We start from the raw sequence: 13,061 nt of genomic DNA, 5'->3' as shown, positions 1-13,061 counted from the left end.
TAAAATGATTTTTACAAAGTTAGTTTCAGAAGCCCATAGGACCTGCTCTACCCTGTTCTTAGGGTTGCTATATCTCTCTGAGCCCTCACTAACGTGATGGAGGTGAGTTTGGGTTTTTCGGGGGAGACTGACTCGATCGCCTTGGATTTCAGTTTTGGTTTTGGACTTCAAAACCAGACAAGACAGAACAGGGCTCGGAAACCCTCTCGTCCAGGCTCCTGATGTAGCAGAAATTGGCTAGCCAGCCCCAGCTTGTCGGGCCTGGCCCCTCCCCTCACACTGCTCTGGACAGGATCCATCCCACACCCCAGACACAAGCCAAGCTGAGTTTCAGGAAAGTCAAGCTCCTACCTAACTTGCAGGCGGGAACTACAATAGGGACAGGCAGACTCACTCTCCAACATGCCAGATAGGCAGCGTCCAAATGGCCGCTGGTCTCCTCCAAATGGCCACGGCCGAGCCCTCCCTGGGATTTCCTCTTTGGAACCACTCCCGAGGGACTGGATAAAGGTTGGCTTGGCTCACACTCACCCATCTACCGGTCCCCATTATGAGTCAGCCTCGGAGGCAAGCAGAAGCTCGCTGTCCTCCCAGACTGGCCCATACAGGGCTGTGCATGGCTTCAACAAAATGATCAGTCTTCCTGCCGAGAGTGGATTTGATGTCTGCAAATAGCCGGGCAACTGAAGGTCAGATGAGGCAAGGAGGACCTCAGACAGAGAGGACTTGTGCGCTTGGGGGTTCTGGAGCCTGCCTGGTGGTGAGTGGGATCAATCGATTTTCAGGCCCCGGCTGGCACAAGGCAATGGTTTGGGGCCTGATATAGTCACTATGGGGCACAAAGAAGCAGTCTCAAAAGGCGGTTGCAAAATCTAGTCTGTCACAATACGTGTGGAAGCGCTCCAAAAATGATACTGATTCGGGTGGGTCACCAGATTATCATACGCAGCTGGAACCCAGAGACACTGCAGTCTCGCTACTCACCACATCTGAGAAAATGGAAGTGGACAAACTGCAAATTGACAAATTGGCCAGGCAGCAAGACATGACTAGATTTTAGAGGTTCAGCCCTCCCATCTCCTCAACAAGGCACTCACCATTTGACATTTCAATTTAGGATTATATCTTATGTCCTATGAGTGAATTGAAGATTATAATTCAATACAGGAGGAGAACTTGTGGCCTGTGAGTGAATGAAGCCCCCCAGGGAGTGAGGCGTGTCCACACAGAAAAAAGAAACTGTGCTTTCAAAAGTCCAGTTATGAAACACCTTTATGGGTTCCCTTGTTTTACTTTGCTAACAAGGTCTTGAATTTCTGACAGCTATAAGATCTTGCTTTCCTTTACTTGGAATCTAAAACCTGTGTCGGAGTTGATTCCACCTCATAGAAGCCCCTTATGTTACAGAACAGAGCTTCACAGAATTCTTCATGGAAGCCAGCCTTTCTTCCACAGCACCCCAGCCTTTCTTCCACAGCACCCTTGGGTGGGTTTGAACCAACAACCTTCAGTCGAGTGGAAAAATACTGAGACAAAGCTTCCTAAAGGCAACTGCTTTAGAAGTTTCCAGAGCCAAGCCTAGATGACTCAGTACCAGGGGATGACTCACTCTGGGCTCGCCCTGCTCCCCTGTGAATCAGCGATAGCTCTACCTGTCTGGGGGACTTCTCCCCGATTCCCTGATGTCAGGCCTCTGGGTCTGAGGGGTTCAATAGGAGATAGTCCAGTAGCAGCTGTCCCTGGGAGCGAAGGTGCAGGCCCTGAGGCCCAGGGGCAGGATCTGGAATGAGGAGAGAAGGTGAGGGAGTATGTTAGCAGCTGCCTAGTCCTCCACCTCACTGGCCCTGGATGTGTGTGTGGTGGGCCCCAGACCTCCCCGAGTGTGCTCACTCGTGACAGCACAGTTAGGGGGGTGAATACATTCCTATTGGAGACTCCAGACCAGCCCTGTCCACTAAGGATAGCGTGCAAGGCTCAAATGCCAGTCACAAATGTGAGCCGTGGCTGCGATGTTCAATTCTAGTTGGCACATTAAAAAAGCAAAAGAAAAGGGCGAATCGGTTTCAATAATAGATTCTAGGCCGATCTGAGGAGCCCTGGTAGGCAGAGTGGTTATGTGTTGGACTTTGATCCCCAAGATCAGCCGTTCAAAACCACCAGAGGCTCCTCAGGAGAAAGATGGGGCTTTCTACTCTTGTCAATAGTTACAGTCTTAGAAACTCACAGGTGCAGTTCTACCCTGTCCTGTAGGGTCACAAGGAGTCGGCATCCACTTGATGGCTCTGAGTGAGGCCCACCCAAAATATTTTATCATTTCAAAGTGTAATCAGCATAGAAAGTTATAAGATGTTTTACATTCTTTTTTGACAATTCGTTTTATTAGGGGCTCATACAACTCTTATCACAATCCATACATACATCAATGGTGTAAAGCACATCTGTACATTCATTGCCCTCATCATTCTCAAAACATTTGCTCTCCACTTAAGCCCCTGGTATCAGCTCCTCATTTTTACCCCTTTCTCCCTGCTCCCCGCTCCCTCATGAACCCTTGATAATTTATAAATTATTATTTTGTCATATCTTGCCCTGTCCAGCGTCTCCCTTCACCCACTTTTCTGTTATCTATCCCCCCAGGGAGGAGATCACATGTAGATCCTTGTAATCGGTTCCCCCTTTCCAACCCACCGTCCCTCTACCCTCCCAGTATCTCCACTCACACCACTGGTCCTGAAGGGATCATCCGCCCTGGAATCCCTGTGTTTCCAGTTCCTATCTGTACTAGTGTACATCCTCTGGTCTAGCCAATCAATTTTGGAACATTTTCTTTCCCCCTATAGTCACTGTTACATGTGTATTTTTTTAAATTTTGGCAAAAAGATACACAAAACATTCACCAATTCAACAACTTCTACATGTATAATTCAGTGCTATTGATTATACTTTTTGTGTTGTGCAACTATTCTTAATATCCCTCTCCAAACGGTTCCACCACCATTAAAATGAACCCAGTGGCCCTTAAGCAAGTACTCTTCCTTCTTCACCCGTGGTAACCACAGGTCAAGTTGGGTTTCTTGATATAACATTCACATATCATACACTTCCATATTTAAACCTCTTCTAAAAAGAGTTATATATATATGTATGTATATATCTCATCACAATCAGCTCTAATGCTCCCTCCCCCATCCCGCACCCACTGATTGCTCCCCTCCCCTCCAATAAACCATTGCATTAGTTATTGTCTATGCATCCAATCCTTCTGTGCTTCCTCACCTGGGAGATCTAACATAATAAACCACGAAAACAAAATGAACCCGAAAGAAGAAAATAATAATACAAAGATTAAAAATAAAGAGTAAGGAAGAAAAACCACCAACAATATTTTAAAAGCCAGAGAAGGAATTTCTTTCTTGGAATCATCGAGAAATATTTTAGCACAGAGCTAATTCAGGTTGGCCACGCACATTTCAAGGGTTTAATATCCACAGGTGCCCAGTGGGACCACATTGGAGAGAGCAGGTGGGTACAAAGGTGGGTCCCCTGCCCATAGCGTCCAGCAAAGGGGGATAGGGGACTTTTATTGACAAGGGCGGGAAAGACCTCTAGAGGGGCCGGGACCAGGTTGTTGGTTAGCGGGTCCCAGGAGGGTTTTTCCCGTTTCCCGTTTCTCCTTTGCTTCCACTCCATTCATGTCAAATGGGGTCCCTTCCAATGGGGAGAGGTTTAGCTACCTCAGCCTGCTCCCCGAGCCCACTATCCTCTTCTAGTCGCTGCTCCCTGGCACCCCGGGGCCGGTATTCAAGGGGCCGCACATCTCGCCTGGTGAAGACTGCCTTCCCCGTCACTCAACTTCTTGCTCCCGCTCCCTGCCTTGCAGTAACCGCCGCTTCCCTTGTTTCCACAGCGATGCCACCAAGAGGCGGGGTCAAGGGGGCGCTCGGCGCGGAGGTCGTTGTTTTGATTGGTGGGTGGCCAAGCCCCTGTTTCCGCCCATGATTGTTAGTGCTCCGCCCTCTCGGTGGGTCCCACACGATGATTGGCCAGCCCCTTGGCACCAGCGGTTGGTCCTAGGTTGGTCTGGCTTCCGGGGCGGGGACGTAGGTGGGCGACCCGCTTGCTGATTGGCCGGTGGGGAGCGCGCGGCAGGGAGGGGCGGGGCGGACCGGAGCCGTAGTTAGTGTCGCCCCGCGGTCGCGGGCGCAAGAGGGCTTGTGTGGCGCATCGGTAAGAGGCCGCAGTAGCAGCCACTGTGTGAGGGAGCCATGAAACACTATGAGGTAAGTAAACTAGGCCACGGGGGCTGCGCCACTACCGAAGACTATTCTCTCTTCGCACAACCACGGGGTCCCCTCTGGTTGTCCGGGTAGTGGCGGACGGCGCAGGCGCAACGGGCGCGCTCGGCTCCGAGGGCCACCCGTAAATCCCAGTGCGCGTGTGCGGGAGAGGTATTTATAATTCTGCAACCCAGGCTGTTTTGGGGGTTTGGGTTTATTGGGTCTCTGTAGGGCCTGGGGGGCAGAAGCTCGGAGCTCGCGTAAACAGTCTCGTAAGCTCACAATCGGGTCGCTCGGAGTCAGTATTGACTCGGTAGCAGTGAGTGTGGTTTTGGTAGGGCCTGGGGAGCGTGTAGATTCCTTGCAGTTCCCGCGGGCTTTGGCGGAGGAGGTGGACCTTTGCTCTTGATTCGAGGGAGTCTTGCCACAAACCCTGCACCAGGCCATCTCCCCGAGTCGGGTCGTGACTTCACTAGGACTTTGCAATCGGCTGTCCTTACGCGATCTTTGGAGCCCTTCCTGGGGCTACCAAGGCGGCGAGGGAGGTGAGGTACAGCAAAGTCGATCTCCGCGTGCTGGATAATCTAAGCGATCATCTTAGCCAAGCCCTGCGAGCCACCGAGAAATCTCACGCCCACAGACACTCCTGAAGCGCGTGTCTTTGGACTGCAGACTTGGATCCCTCCTCCTCCCTTTTAAAATGGAACTTCTTCAATATGCCCTTAAGGACCTCGATAATATAATGTCAACAACCTAGGGATCCTTTGACTATTAGAGACTTTCAAGGGAATTTATTATTAGTCAGAATACTTCATAATAATAATCGATCAAGGGCTTCTCGTGCTCGTGGAGGTTCTGTTACCTCTCTTGCACTTTCATCTCATCGGTATCATCATCATGGTGATGCCCATTTTTTACAGGTAGTTCAAGAAGAAGTAGCCCTAGACGGATGACTAGTCACTTGCCCATAGGCCCCTTAGAACAAAGGACTTCCCCAATGGAGAGTGCAAGCTGGAGAGAGAGGAGGCTTTCCATTCCTGTAAAGAATTAGTCTCAAAACCCCACAGGGCTCGTTCTGCTCCGGCTTATAGGGTCGCTGTGAGTCAGGATCGACTCCCGGGCAGGGAGTTTGAGCTGAGAGTCCCAACTTCCTGGCCACTGCACCTTGCCTGCCCTCAAAAGAAATTTGGGGTGGGTGGAGCGGTTTCTTGGTTTTATTCACAAGTTGAATACTGCTTCTTTCATGCCCCCCTTTATCACTACTATGGATGTTCACTAATTATCCAGAATCCTTTAACCTTCCAATCTTGATTTTTGAGATGCCGTCAGGAATGAAGGAGCCCTGGTGGCATAGTGGTTATGCACTGGGCTGCGAACCCCCAGGTCAGCAGTTTAAAACCACCAGCTGCTCTGAGGGAGAAAGATGAGGCTTTCCACTCCCCTAAAGAGTTAGCCTCAGAAATCCATGGCGCAGTTCTACCCTGTCCTGGATGGTCTTGATGATTTGGAATCAACTTGGTGGCATTTATCGAGAATGAGGGGGTAAGATGAAATAAAACAACCTCCCTTGTCTGACTCAACTGTATGATTTTAAAGTTTTTGGGTTGTAGTCAAACCCTCTGTGTCGCAATCTGCAAAAGAACAGCCAAGCTGAGTTTGAAAGCTGCAGGATAGAATGTTGCAAAATGATGTTAGCTTAGCTCTGGTAATCAGACAAATTCAGGAGGTCCCCGAAGACACTTTGGGGGAAGGGTGTGTGTATGGATGACACAGTTCTCAGATGTTGGGGACAACCCCGGTGCCAGTGACGTGAATTGAGGAACATGCTCTGTCTTATTCAAACTCCTTCCCACCTGCCAGAGAAGGGGGCTTTCAAATCCTCTGTTCAGAGTGCTCTTAGAGGGAAAAAAACAGAACTGGTCATTTTTGCTGGGTTTTTCATTGTTCTCATTTTCTACTAGCAATGGGGGTGGGGTGGGGGTGGAAGACCCTTCCCCACTAAGGTGATATACACAGAGTTTTTGTAGGAGAGCTCTGGTCCCACAGCTAACTGCAAGTGGAACAGTGTTGACTGCAAAGAGGTCACTGCAGATGAAGAAAGCGGCCACGGCGCTCGTGAGCTCCTGTAATTTACCTTTCAGCAAAGATGTGTCTATGAGTCCCATCAACAGACACATTACTTTTGGGGACTACATCAGTTTCCACCTCCTACCAGGCCCCTAGCCCACCCCACTGAGAGGCAAAGCCAGCTGGGCTGACTCCTGCCCAGGGCCCCCTCATGTGGGTCAGAGTTGAATTGTAACCCCTAGGCCTTTCAGTGGCTGATCCCTCAGAAGACTTCTTTTGACCTTGGGGAGAGACATTGGCCATTCGAAAGCCCAGTTTGCAAGTGATGCTCAGGCAGGGGCGGGCTTGGCAGGGGCAGGTTTGACACGACCAATGAGTGTCAGGCTGCGGGCTGATGCCCTCTAGCAGGTGGACAGATTTGCCGCTGCCTCAATAACAGTTTCATATCACAGCCAGCCTCAGCTCTGTGGTCTGCAAGGAAAAGGTGCCCTGCACCCTTGGCAGAAGCTGCTAGAGCAGTCACCTTGGGGCCTTGCCCAAAGCCGGCTCCTTGGAAGGCTCCGGAGCAGGCTTTAAGAGGGTCTCGGGTTAGAGCAAGGTCAGCCAGAGAACTGCTTAGTATTCTGTACAGATCCAAGCAGGACGTATTTTTGTTTTTTGTTTTAATTGCTGTTTTGCCACCACAGGTGAGACTCAAGATCCCAGTAGCAACTGGAAAAACAGCTACTGCCACCTTGTCAACTCAGAGAAGGGCCGTAACTGGGGTCACCTTCCTTGAGCGCTCAGCTCACTGCCCATTCTCCTTCCCTTCCCCCAGCCCAGGACCCTAAGGCGAGGCCAGGGTAGTCCTATGAGTGCCCCTCTGGTCAGTTGTCCTAGACCAGCGGTTCTCAACCTGTGGGGTTGTGACCCCTTTGGGGGTCGAACGACTCTTTCACAGGGGTCGCCCGATTCATCACAGTGGTAAAATTACAGTTATGAAGTAGCAACGAAAACAATCTTATGGTTGGGAGGGTGGGGGGCTCACCACAACATGATCTGTATGAAAGGGTCACAGCATTAGGAACGTTGAGAACCACTGTCCTGGACCAATGTAGTACCTGGCCCTAGGCCCTAGACAAGCTCCTGCCTGGTGCTGTCTTCATAGGCTGCACGTGTGAAAGTTCTGCAGCTCGAGCTATAAACAGGAGGCTGTCTCTGGCAGCCACAAACGGGGCAGTCGGGAACTTTAAGGAGAAAGTAGGACCAGCAGAGGCACGTTACCTCTGAGGCCAAACAGTTGTGCAGCCCAGTGCAAAATTGCTGACCTGGCTTAACAGGTCACCACCCTGTGGGTGCTCCTTGACGGCTAGGCTAGTCTATCTACTTGTGAAAGCAAAGATCAGTATTGAAGCCCACCTGTGAGGTTGCTAGGTCCCTGAGTGGCGCAATTGGGTTGTGGAAGTTTGAAAGCCACCCATTGGCACTGCGGAGGAAAGACCTGGCAGTCTGTAAAGATTTCAGCCAAGAGAACAGGGTTCCGGTGTTCAATTCTACTCTGTAACGCAGGGTGTGGCCTCCATGGCATGGGGGTGGTTTCTTGGTTTTGAAGTTGCTCGGGAAAAGGGGCGGTGCTACAGGTTAACTCTGGGTCACCTGTTGAAACCCTTGGATATAATTCCACCATTGGGGGAAGACCGAGTTTGATTTGTCTGGCTGCAGGTTAACTCTGGGTCACCCGTTGGAACCCTTGTATATAATTCCACCATTGGGGGAAGACCGAGTTTGATTTGTCCCCAAACCAACCCACTGCCAAGGAGTTGAGTTCCACACCTAGGGAACCTATTCGGGGTCTCTGAGCTTGTTAACCTGTGCAGGAGCAGACAGCCTCATCTTTCTTGAGTAGAGCAGCTGGTAGGTGGGGACCTCTGACCTTGTGGTTAGCAGTGAGACTCTCTACTACAAAGATTTACAGTCTCAGAAACCCACTGGGACCAGGTCTCTGTCCTATAGGGTTGCCATGAGTCAGAATAGAACTGAGGGCAGTGTTGTTTTTTTTTTGCGGAGCTTAGCCAACAGGGCTGCTTCGATTTATCCAGCCGGCAAGAAGCAGACAAACAACAAACAGTGCATTAGTGTATCAAGTGAGACTTTTCAGACCTGTTTCTGGATGGATACATGCACAGTAAATGGATCAATTGTAACAAAAGGTCAGAGGAGCCCTTGCCCTGAGGGGGAGGGGAAGAGAGAAGCTACATCTGTTTCATTTTCAAACTGTGTGTGTGTGTGTGTGTGTGTGTGTAGTAAATTAGGAAAATCTGAGAAGTGGGATCATCAGTGTCTACTTCTGTTTGCTGTTCTTTCAGCTGAAGTCAGGTGTCTGTTGGTAAGAGGTGAGGGATAGCCAGGGCTTCTAGGGCATTGAGGCCAGTTCTGCAGGGTAAATTGGGGTTGTTTGCCAGTGCTGTGTTCAAGGTGGTGGGCCTGCCAGTGCTCTTCCTCCTGCTCTCTTCTGCCCCTGCCTCGGGCAGCCTTCCCCCAAATGCGGGGAGCGTGAGTTTGCCTTATAGACAGGATGGGACCTTTTTCCTTAAGCCGCTTTTGCTGTGATTGCTGAATGATAATAACCGTGATGAATAACCAGGCCACTGCTCTCCAGCCGCTCCTGTCTCAGAGCGACCCTGTTGGACAGAGCAGAAGTGCCCCACAGGGTCTCCAAGGCTGTAGTTGTTAGGGAAGCAGACTTTCACTGCTGCCGAGGGGCCAGTGGGTCTGGACTGCCCACCTTGCAGTTAGCAGAGGAGTGCTTCACCCCTGTGCCATCAAGGCTCCAACATAACAGTGCCAGGGAACAGGGATTGGGTCCTTCCACAGGAGCCCTGGTGCACAGTGGATTAGGCGTTGGGCTGCCAACCACAAAGGCAGGAGTTGGAAACCACCAGCCACTCTGTGGGCAAACCATGAGGCTGTCTGCTCCCATAAAGCTGTGCAGTCTTGGAAACCCACAGGGGCAGTCTGCCCTGTCCTAAAGGGTCACTGTGAGCCGGCCTCGGCTGGATAGCACAGGGTTTGGCTTTGCATTTGAGGGTCCTTCCACACATGCTGTGAGGTGGGCTCTAGACCAGGACGCCCCAGAGCCAAGGCAGTGGCTGGTGAGTGGTGTGAGTGCTTGCCCCAGCAGTTGTTACGCAGACTGTACAGATGGGGAAACAGGCTCAGAGAAGTTGCCTGAGGTCACAGAGCTGGGCCCCTGCTGGGCTGGGCCTTGGCTTGGGTGTGTCTAGCTCTGGGTTTCATCAGTCCCTGCCCTCCCCGCCCCCCCAATAGCATCCCTGAGAGTGGGGCTGCGCAGGTGTGTGGGTCAGTGGGGCTGCTGGCTAAGGGGGTTCCCCCTGCTCAGATGGGCTGGGCTGCCTGCAGCGCTTTGGGAGGTGAGAATTTAATGGGGAGCCACCCAAAGGGTGAACTGTAAAGACTGGTCAGACCAAGAGCCTGGGGTGGTGGTGGGGAGGATGGCAGGCTTTTCACACCCCACAGGCTTCTTTCTGTGAGGGGCGCTGGTCACTCCTCCCGCTTTCCAGGTGCCCCTCCTGTGGCTTTGCAGCCCTGCTCTGTAGCCACTCTCCGCCCCCCGCGGACCCTGACAGTCTCAGACCCCCCCAATCCTCTGGCTTAACTTCGGCACAAAATGAAGCTCAGGAGGCAGAGGGGCAGGAAGGAATGGTGAATGGAGCTGGGGAGCCCGGGAAGGGACGTGGGAAGAGTGCTGTCATGCTGAGGGGATCGCGCCCAGTGCCGTGCATGAACGGTGTAAATGGTTCAATGGGAAGCTAGTCTGCTCTGCAAATTCCCATCCGAACCACAACTAGAAAAAAACAACACAGTCTGCACTTGGTAGCTGAGGCACTACAGCCTCCCCAGAGTGGCAGGGCTGTCCCAGGCCACACAGCTGGACCCCTTGCGTTGGGTGACATTTGTAATCAATTGATACTCCTGCCTAAGAAGACCTTCAACAAGATGGTGGACACAGTGACTGCAGCCGTAGGCTCAGACACGGCAGTGATGGTGGCCATGGTGGTGTGTCCTCGCACCTGGGCTGCAGTGAGTTGGAACCAGCCTGAAGGCGCCGAACAACCACCCTGGGAAGACGGCAAAGCCTGCTGTGGGCTTTGGAGTCTAGTGCCCTGCTCTGAGCCTGACTGCCCCGTGCCTGCCGTGACGCTCACGGGCAAGTGTCTTAATCTCTGAGCCAGTTTCCTCATCCATACAATAGGGAGGGCAAGGGTGCATATCTTCTCCACTCCTTCTCCACGGTGGGAGTATTTACACCTTGGTCATTGGCGCACACTGCACATCAGGCCCTTCCCGCTCCCCAGCCTCATGCACATTGACTGGGCGGAACCCCCACCTCGCAGGGTTCCTCCAGGAAGGTTATTGTTCCGCCAAGCGTTACAGGGAAATATGATTGGGCAGCGCTCAGCTCAGAGCCAGGCTCAGCATGATGGCGGACCTCTTCTAAGCCCGTGCTGCCGGACTAGCCTCTGGACACAATGGAGGTGGGTGGGGTGGGATGGGGTGGGGTAGCGGGGAGCAGCGGGGAGCCAAGTGTCTGCCCCAGCCTGTGGTGGTTGTGGGTATGCACAGGTGGTTGTGGGGAGCTGCTTCAGCTGACCCCCGAGCCCAGCAGAGTCTCTGTGGTACCTGAGGCAAATGGAGAGGGGTTTTGGCAGTCCTGAGTGGGCAGTACATGGGGTTGGGCTGAGGCCCCTGCACTTTCCCAGACAGGCCTGGCAGTGTAAGAGAGGCTGGGACCTGGGGCTGGTTGGTCAAGTTCAGGCTGGGTCTTAAAAACCTCTTGCTGATAGTACTGGTGCCAATTGAGAACTTGGAGAGCCTTGCCTGAGCAGTAGAGCATATAAAGAGGCTAAGGCCCCGACGATGTCCTCAGCGGGTCTTATCTGTTAGTCCTCTGCTTCTCATAATGAACATAGGGGATCGATACAGCATGTGCCGCTGAAAACCCTGAGGCCCAGAAAAGCTGAGCCCCATGCCAGGGTCACACAGCAGAGCCAGGATTCCCGGAGGCTCATGGTGGGTGTCCCTGTGGGTGTCCCCACGTGGCCCAGTGCCAAGAAGCAGTTGAGTGGTGGGGGCTGGAGGATGGGGCCCGGGAGGCTGCTGGGTCACCCTCAGGAGGGACTGGACCTGCTTGAGCTTTTGTGTTCTCTGTGAAGCCCCCACAGGGCACTGACTCCGGAGACCTCTGGGCAGAGGAGGAGGAGAGGCTCTTCTGTGGGTCGGGACTGCCTGAGCTGGCTGCCAGGGGCCCACTGTGAAGGCTTCCAGCGTGTTCGCATCACTGAGCAGGGCCCAGCAGGCTCCCCGAGGGGACTCCTGCTAGTCCAAGTGCCAGAACACGGTGCCCATCATGATAAAGTGTCAGCCCGCTTGGAAGTTGCTTTGTGGTGTGACCGTTCTGGACAAGGTGCTCTCAGGGACCACTCTTTCACTGTCTGAGCTGAAGACCCATCCCAGGAGCAGGGTGTTTGCAGCCCTAAGGATCATCTGTTGCATGTCACAGCCACCTCACTCAGAACCCCCGACTCCCCACCCCCCACCCCCTACTCCTGACAGCCCCCCTCACGCTGCAGCAGCCAGAGGCTCGTTTTCAGTGTCAGCTGCAAGGACTTAGCGTTTTCCTTTTGTGGCAGATTTGCCCAGTGCAGTGCGGCTTTGGCTCTCTGGGTGGTTGTGGATCTCAGTCCATGAAATGCGTGGTAGCTTCATTTGCTTTCCTCCTTAGTGACGAGCATGGGGAGACACTGGCTCATGCTTGCCTAGGGCACGTCGTCAAGATGAGGCCCATCACTAGAAAAGGGCGCATGTCTGGGGAAGAGTACGGTTGGGAACCCTCCATGAATGGGGCTGCTCCGTGGTGGCTGCAACACTGGGGTCAGAGGGATGAAGGATTAGGAGGAGAAAGGTGCAGCACTGGGGCTGGCTGGCTCTCCCAAACACAAGGCCATCACGCCGCAGCCAACTGATGGCAAATTACCACCGCAGTAAGCGTTTCCCTGCCTCACCTTTCCCCCAGAAACTTCCTGCTCTCATCTGCCCCCTGCTGCTTCACTGGCTTCCTTCTGAAGTATTGGCTTCCTTCTGAAGTATTGGCTTCCTTTGCCCCCGCGCCCCTCCCCTTGCCTGGGGGCTCTGTCCTTTGACCATGAGCCCTGGGGCCACCCTGGATCCTTGAGCTGAGCACTGAGGCCACCTTTGTCACACATCCAGCAGTTCTGCCTGGGGCCTCCCATAGTCGCTCTCTCACCCATCACTCCTCCACCTGCTCCTTTTTCTCTCTGCTGGTTGTAGGCCACGGGCTCCGATGAGCACACCGCAGCCTCTGCCTGCCTCTTCACTTGGGCCTGAAGGACCAGGTCTTAGGTGGACAGGCTGTGGTCCAGGCTTGGGGCATGCTGTGTGCTGAGGCAGCAGGGTGTCTGCACTGGGAGACACCGAGTGAATGACAAAGGGCCCCTCAGGAAGGACTTTATCCCAAGGGCAAAGAAAGCCCTTTGTTGTTGTTGTTTTTGCCGAAATGTGTTAACTTTTGGAGGGCAGTGTGTTTGTAGTTCCTGGCAGGCTCTCACTTTCTAGTGTTTGCAACAGTGAGTGTCTCAGCTCATTAGTGGGCTGGGATCGGATTTGGGCTTTGTGCCAGGAGAAGGGCGCCCCCCCCCG

General features: G+C 53.0%; 1 protein-coding gene and 1 long non-coding RNA gene across 2 annotated transcripts in view; one reads left to right on the top strand and one right to left on the bottom strand.

Annotated features, from left to right (window-relative positions):
• Positions 1-1,266: 1,266 nt before the first annotated feature.
• The window catches only part of LOC123521642, a 22,979-nt gene continuing 11,184 nt past the window's right edge, over positions 1,267-13,061 (bottom strand). The window contains exon 3 of the long non-coding RNA XR_006680031.1: positions 1,267-1,780. This is a non-coding gene — a long non-coding RNA (uncharacterized LOC123521642). The remainder of the gene's footprint in view (positions 1,781-13,061) is intronic.
• TECR (trans-2,3-enoyl-CoA reductase) overlaps positions 4,179-13,061 on the top strand; it is a 24,447-nt gene continuing 15,564 nt past the window's right edge. Inside the window, exon 1 of the mRNA XM_004715481.2 lies at positions 4,179-4,280. Within this exon, the coding sequence (XP_004715538.1) occupies positions 4,266-4,280 (15 nt within the window). The 5' untranslated portion in view covers positions 4,179-4,265. The remainder of the gene's footprint in view (positions 4,281-13,061) is intronic.

This window comes from Echinops telfairi, unplaced genomic scaffold (assembly GCF_000313985.2).
Source record: "Echinops telfairi isolate 266 unplaced genomic scaffold, ASM31398v2 ScPeMD7_30;HRSCAF=105, whole genome shotgun sequence".
Taxonomy (NCBI): Eukaryota; Metazoa; Chordata; class Mammalia; order Afrosoricida; family Tenrecidae; genus Echinops; species Echinops telfairi.
The sequence above is the reverse complement of the archived record's forward strand: the minus strand, read 5'-3'. Positions and strand labels throughout refer to the sequence as shown.